The sequence below is a fragment of the Stegastes partitus genome, unplaced genomic scaffold (genome assembly GCF_000690725.1).
Source record: "Stegastes partitus isolate 25-593 unplaced genomic scaffold, Stegastes_partitus-1.0.2 Scaffold352, whole genome shotgun sequence".
NCBI lineage: Eukaryota > Metazoa > Chordata > Actinopteri > Pomacentridae > Stegastes > Stegastes partitus.
The window spans coordinates 112,923-120,221 of NW_007578083.1; the positions used below are offsets into that span (position 1 = coordinate 112,923).

The following is a 7,299-nucleotide window of genomic DNA, read 5'->3' on the forward strand; positions in this document are numbered from 1 at the left end:
GCTATGTTAAGGCTGTTTTTATGGGTTCTGTTCGTTTTTCCTGAAAACCTGTCGGATAGCAGGTTTTTGAATTTTTAACAGTCAAATTATCGAGTCACGACTGTATTTATGTTCTAAAATGAAAAAAAAAAAACATTTAAGTGTGCCTCAGTACGAGTTATGTGTTCCTACCAGCTATCTTGAGGTGTGCATGGAAGTGCCTGTGTGTCAGCAGGGGCTCTGGGAGCTCCCCCAGGAAGGTCTTGAGCAGTGTGGCCACATCATTGGGGTGAAAGTCTCCAGATTCCAGGTCGACATCAGCCCCGCTGTTGAGAAGCTCCTTCAAAGCCTGCTGCCGAACACTATTTCCAGGCACCCGAAACAGCCCCTCCACATGCAGGTCTGTGTGTAAGAGCAGGCGGGGATCAGCAAGCGAAACCCTCAAACATTTCATAATTCAAAACTGATTTAGTCCATTCATCTGTGTACTTCTGAAATACTGGAATTTTCCGTCTTTTAAACTTTGGATTATATACCATGAAAAACTGAGGAGGTCTGATTTGAATGATAAAATAGTTCATGACAAATACACGTACTATTACAAACCTCTACACAAATGATTTTGTACTTTTAAATACCAGCCAGCTGTCAATGCTGTTAGCTTGTAAAAAGAGTTGTGATTAGGTGACTGTGGATGTTATGACTCACTTCTGCTGAGGTACTCAATAAGCTGGTAGATCTGAGCAATGCAGCTCTCTGTCAGCGGGGTTCCAAACACGACACCTTTATCTGTGAAGGTGTTCAGAGAGATGAGCGTGAGTGATAATATCAAGCAACTAAAAGACATCTCAGAGAAACAGCTCCTCCATTTATACATGTGCTCATCACAAATGAGCAGGACAACACAGGTAGCATTATAACTTTGCTTATTTTGTCCGTTAAATGTCTTCATCACTTCCAAAACACAAGTGAAGTGATCTGTGCAATTTATGAGACAACACAGAATGTGGAGTAGACTGGCTGACCTCTTACCTTTGCGTTTGAGGAAGTTGAAAGAACGGAAAAAGCCTCCGTTTCCGCCCGTTGGGGTTTTAGGGCTCTCCTCACCGAGGAGCTGGGCAAACTCTGTCCCAGGAAGATCTATAAGGCGAGTGATGTTACTGAGCACCAACTCTAGGAAAACATCTGGGTTTTCGTGGCGAAGCTTCTCAACAAAGAAATCTGGGTTGAAGATGACTGGTGGTCGGCCAGCATGAGAGCCTCCTGGTGATTCCTCATGATTCATCACCACGCTGCACGCTGTACCTCTGAGGGGGAGACACAGACAGATCATACACGCATGTATGTATTTGCATGTGAGAGGTCAGTCATGTTTAGGTAAATGGCAACCATTAGTTCCTCATCCAGAGAACTTGCACTTCGCAGACACAGCCGTGGCAGGTAAAGACCATGCAAGCTGGCCTGCTCATTGGAAGTAACTTGTGGTTCAATGTCTTGTCCAAGGACACCTTGACATGCCGACTGGAGGAGCTGGGGATCAAACTGCAAACCCTTTGACATGGACAACCTTCTCCACAGCTTTAGCCAGAGGCTGACATGTGCTGCTTGACTAATCTGTGCTTTAACTAGTAAAAACTCCAGGGCGGCTGTGGCTCAGGTGGTAGAGCGGTTCAATCCCCCGCCTCTCCACAGTCCAAGTGTCCTTGGGCAAGACTCTGAACCTGAAGTTGCTCCAAGTGGCAGGCAGCACCTCTGTCGCCACAGGTGTATGAATGTGCATGAAGGGGTTAATTTAAAGGTTGTAAAGCACTTTGAGTGCTGCTAAATTAGAAGCGCTATATAAGCGCAGATCATTTATTAAAAAAGGGCTATTTTGATTATATCAGGGACATTTAACATCAAAACACCAAAACCAAGGAAAGCACAACAGCTGCTGTATGTCCCGTCTCTGTCTCATACGAATAACAAATAAGAAGAAGAAAGAATGCAGGAACTGTACTTCAAACTTGTAACGCATCAAGCTCTACAGCATATGCAAGAGGGCTTAAGGACACCTGAGGGACACCTACCCATGTGCTGACCCTTCACAATGTTGTTGTCTGACAGGCTGCATCACAGTTCAATGGCAATAACCCCAAGACTACAGAATAGTTTCTACTGCCAGGCTGTGATGCAACTGAACAAACCTATCCTTACTGCAATCAGCGATGTAAATGTAGAAAGGAACACCTTCACAATGATTTCAAGTCAACTGTGACACTTTCTAAACTGCCATCAGGTGTTTCCTGTAACTCTCAGTCAGACTTGTGCACCTGTTGACAGGTATTCTGGACCACTGCTCACCTGCTCATCAGCAAAGTGCTCTCATTTGTCTGGGTCACCTTTTTTTTTTTTATTATTCTTTTCAACCACAATTCAAAAGCAACGTCTTATTTCACACAGTTATAATTTAACAAATTTTTACTCTTTTCAGTTTTTACTTATTTGAGTGACTATTGTGCATTTTGCCTTTTCTTTAACTGGAGGGGATGAATAGTTTGAGGACGAGTGTATTAAATGCTCTGAATAATCCTTAAATTGTCCTCGACAAAGACATTGGCCAAACAGTGGGAGCTGTACTGTGGCTGCTCAGTGCTCTCATATCTTCCAGGAGGGACGAGTTAAGATTTATTGAACACGGTGCAGTATCATGGGTTTGTGTCAGCTCAGTTTGGGCCATTTTATCTTCTTCTGAACCTCTGAATCCTCACTAGAACCTCACAGAAGTTAAATCTACACCTTAACCACATTTTTTTTGACAAAGCTTCACCAAAACAGGCTGAACTAACAAAAACATTAATGTAGAAGGCGTGTAGAAACACATAAAGTGTGTGATACTGAATGCAAGTTGCTAAATTTAATGTAGCTAATGTGAACTGGCACAAACACACACAAAAAACCCTCAGATAACAGTGCAAACGCCGGCTTTTGCTAGCTAAGAATCCTCACTAATTTTCGGGATAGCTAAATATTTAAAATGCGAATTAATCTAATGTGCAATTTCTGTTTTGTTACGCTAACGCTGAGCAGCTAACACTAGCTAACGTCATGTAGCTACTTTAAATGACTGAAGGTTCCTGAGAGTGACAGTTTCCTCACTAACGCTATGTTAACCAGTTTAAAACCGAAATAGCTTTAGCCGTACTGAATCCCCGTCGATGTAAATAACAATAAACATTTAATCACTGACAGCCTCGTTTTATTCTTACCTTCTATTTTGTGTGTTTTCATCGACATCCTTCCCCGCTGCCATGTTCCGTTTGAATCCTCCGCTGTTGTCCTGCAGGCACCGCCCACGTCCGCAGCCATTGGTGGTTTTTCAAAGATGGGCGGGGCATGCCGGCTCTGATTTGCATGTCGCTCACTGTGATTGGTCTGTTTGAATTCACTGGCTTTATCAATGGAAAAACAACATCTGCATGCAGAGAGAGGACTGCACCAACAACTCTTCATAAGTAGACCTGCAAGTCCATAAAAAACAAAGTCACATTTTACTCCAGTTCAGTTAGTATTTTAGTTTTTAGTTTTTTGTAATAGAAATTGTACACCCTTCTGAGTGCCCTCCTTTATACACAAATGTATAAAAGTTATATAAGAGTATATATAAGAGAATATAAGAGTCAGTGCATTTCTTTACAAAGAGTCCACTCACTTTTATCTTATAATAAATGTGTAGGCACAGAATAATGTTGCCTAATATCAGAGATATGAATTAGCAAAATTGCTATTATATTGAAAATGAAATAAACATCATAGAATGATACAACAAACCTACAAGGAAATGTAAATAATTTGTTCTGTGTGCTATACCAGCATGTATATAGTATTATTACTTATGTATTGGGGTACTTTGTGTGCATTCTCATTCCATGCAATTCCTGTTGGATCAAACAAATGCCCTTTAACTCTGATTAAATCACCATACAGATTAGTAATTCACTAAAACTCAAAATAAAATATTAAGAGATACTGGATTTCTGATTTTCATGAGCTATAAACTATAAACATCAAAATTAAAACCAAAGCTTGAAATTTTCCACTTTATGTGAAATGAAAATAGAATATATGAAAGTTTACTTTTTTAAAATGAGCTCCAAAAACCATCCATCCATCCATTTTCTATACACCGCTTAATCCTCATTAGGGTCGCGGGGGGCCGACTTAGGGCGAAGGCAGGGGACACCCTGGACAGGTCGCCAGTCCATCGCAGGGCCACACTTAGAGACAGACAACCAAGCACACTCACATTCACACCTACGGACAATTTACAATCACCAATTAACCTCAGCATGTTTCTGGACTGTGGGAGGAAGCCGGAGAACCCGGAGAGAACCCACGCTGCACGGGGAGAACATGGAGACTCCACGCAGAAAGATTCCGGTGCCCCCACCGGGACGTGAACCGGCAACCTTCTTGCTGCGAGGCAACAGTGCTACCAACTGCGCCACCTTGCAGCCCGCTCCAAAAACAATTTTAGTGATATTTACATTTTTTGAGCTGCACTTGCAGACATACACTGCTCCAAACAAAAATAAGGTAACACTGTCATATCACATAGACACTCCTGAGCCACGCTATGAGTTGCTGTGATTAAATTCACGCAAGTTGGGATGGACTGAATATTTAGTGTGATGTTGAATTAACCCCTCAGTGGGTTTATCATTTTGGTTTCCACTGACCGTTCTTACATCATTTTGTTCTCAGTGAATTACACAATGTATACCATTAAAGATTTTCAGCTTGAATTCTTTCGTTCATCGAGATCTGATGCAAGATCACGTTTCATTTGATGTACAGCGCATGTTTTCAAACGCTGATATCAAGGAGAACACAAATACCACCACAAATAGTTGTTCTGCTTTTTTTGTGTATCTGTCTTTCACACAATCACTTTGCGATAAACTGTCACAGAGGTGACGAACACCATAAAACAGCAAGCAACTGCTTCATGACTAAAAACTGGCTCATCAGTTTGACTTGATGTAACAAAAAGAATACTAACTCCGTCCCACACTGGACCACACTCCTTCATCAGTCTTTATTGCAACTTGCATAAGTTATGACAGAGTTACGACAACTTCTGAAGCGATTATGTTTAACCAACAAACTATGTTGATTTAGGGGAATTAGTCTTTACCCCACGACCCCAGTGAGGATTAAGCGATGGATAGATAATTGATGGATGGATCACAGGTCCTCTGAATTTTTTTTTATATTGCAGCCAAATAGATCTCTAAACAGAATCTCACATCATCTCTTTACATGTAACTTAGATTATTATTGCATTTGATTGTATATGCAAAGTATAAAACACATGTTTTTGAATAGCTTGATCTCATAATCACACCGAGTTGTTATCAGCTGAACAGGGGACGTCAATCTGCATTTACAAAAATGTTTTGCTTTCCCCGGAACATTTTTGAGGAAGGAACTTGTCAGCTAAACGTTTCACAGTTTGTGTTTGATCACAGTGACTCAGGACAAAGTCTGACGGCACATCATATCCATCTTTGTCAGACACAGTCCTCAACATTTGGTCAAATTTATTTTCAGTGATTGTTTCGCTGTGTTTTACTTTGTCTGCAGCCACGGCAGGACCGCCATGGGGTGTAAAGCAGCACAAGCCGGATTTATTCTCTGCCTTCTCTCCTCATCAGGTACTCTACATTTATATCTTTCACTGTAGCTGTTTTTTTAGTTATGAAATACACCTATTTAAATCAACACGTACATCAACCAACCACCTACAGTACATTTGATGGCTTTAACATATTGTGTTTATTTCTGTGTATCAGCCAAAGCTATGCATTCACTTTTCATTTCTTAGAATGTCTTCTCTTCCGTTTATGCTCTTCAGTGCAGCTGCCTCATGGTTCCCAGATTAAATTCAGTCCTTTTCCTTCACTCCACCCTCCTACTGTGTGATGTCCTGCCTCAGTGCATATAGATATGAACTGGGGAGAACTAGGATGTCTCCTTTAACACTGGAAGAATAAACTGTATGTTCTGATGTGCTGTCTTACAGTGCTGCAGGGTCACACTGACAACAGAGTGACTTACCCTTCACGTCAGATCTGTGCCGTACAAGGATCGACGGTGGACATACGCTGCACCTACACGTATCCGTTCAGAGTAAACGGGAACGCCACTGTGGTTGAAGAAGCTGTGTGGTTTACTGAGATGAACCGTGATGAGCCTGTAGATGTGAAGACAGATGCAGAGTTCACAGATCGTGTGCAGTATCTTTGTGGTGAGAACTACTGCAATCTGAGAATCACAGACCTGAGAAAGAGCGACTCAGCTGAGTACAAGTTCATGTTCAGAACAAACCAACCAGGAGGGAAAACTATTGGTTCACCAGGAGTCAGACTGTCTGTCACAGGTAGGACTTTGTTTTGAAGATATGTCACTGCAAATATAAAAGCTGCTGCTGCTACTCTTGGACAATCATTCTGATGATATTCCTTTTTCTGCACATACAGCTCTCCAGGTGCAGGAGGTAGACACGTCAATGTGGTATCCTTCCTGGAAGGAGTTGAAATGTAGCAGCAGTTGTGATCTACCTGATCATCACTCCTACATCTGGTACATGAATGGACAGGAGTTTCACAGAATAACACCTTTTTTTGACAAATCCTTTGATCGTTCAGACAGCATTGCGTGTGCTGTTACAGGACATGAGAAGTTTCCATCTCCTTCAGTGTGTGAGTTTAGTCTTCTACTCTCTATATTTTATTCCCTGTACCATCACTGTCTGTATTTTTATGACAAGAGTCCTCATAACTCCTGCCTGTTCTTTCATTGGTCCAACTACTGCTGTCAGCATCCAAACAACTGTATCACCTGATCTGTATTGATGCTAGCAGTGCTTTTTACAAGATCTTCATCTTCTTTTAGGTGTTCGTGGTCAAACCTGTAACAGAGTGACTTACACCCATAGAAGCATCTGTGCCCTCAGAGGATCATCTGTGGACATTTCCTGCACATACGTTCATGAAGATGATGTTGTGACAAAGTTCTGGTTCAATCTTGGACGCAGGTCTCAGTGGCGCCATTATTCACAGCCTGAGGACATCATCAGAGACTCTCAGTATGCAGATCGTGTTCAGGTCTCTGAACATGGAGGACGCTCCACTCTGACAATCAGAGACCTGAAGGACACTGATTCAGCTGAGTATCACTTCAAATTCAAAACACAAGAGTTTGAATGGAAGAGCAGTTTACCTGGAACAATTCTGACTGTCACAGGTACTGTGAACACAATCTGAGGAACATGAATGC

At 41.8% G+C, this 7,299-nt stretch overlaps 2 protein-coding genes across 2 annotated transcripts in view; one reads left to right on the forward strand and one right to left on the reverse strand.

Annotated features, from left to right (window-relative positions):
* The window catches only part of LOC103359073 (rho GTPase-activating protein 19-like), an 11,431-nt gene extending 8,151 nt beyond the window's left edge, over window positions 1-3,280 (reverse strand). Inside the window, exons 1-4 of the mRNA XM_008284271.1 lie at window positions 3,228-3,280; window positions 1,012-1,286; window positions 688-768; window positions 176-381 (exon numbers count right to left, since the gene is read on the reverse strand). Of these exons, the coding sequence (XP_008282493.1) occupies window positions 176-381; window positions 688-768; window positions 1,012-1,286; window positions 3,228-3,271 (606 nt within the window). The 5' untranslated portion in view covers window positions 3,272-3,280. The remainder of the gene's footprint in view (window positions 1-175; window positions 382-687; window positions 769-1,011; window positions 1,287-3,227) is intronic.
* Window positions 3,281-5,620: 2,340 nt separating this feature from the next.
* LOC103359075 (uncharacterized) overlaps window positions 5,621-7,299 on the forward strand; it is a 24,646-nt gene continuing 22,967 nt past the window's right edge. Inside the window, exons 1-4 of the mRNA XM_008284272.1 lie at window positions 5,621-5,675; window positions 6,044-6,400; window positions 6,501-6,722; window positions 6,916-7,266. Coding sequence (XP_008282494.1) covers window positions 5,621-5,675; window positions 6,044-6,400; window positions 6,501-6,722; window positions 6,916-7,266 — 985 coding nt within the window. The remainder of the gene's footprint in view (window positions 5,676-6,043; window positions 6,401-6,500; window positions 6,723-6,915; window positions 7,267-7,299) is intronic.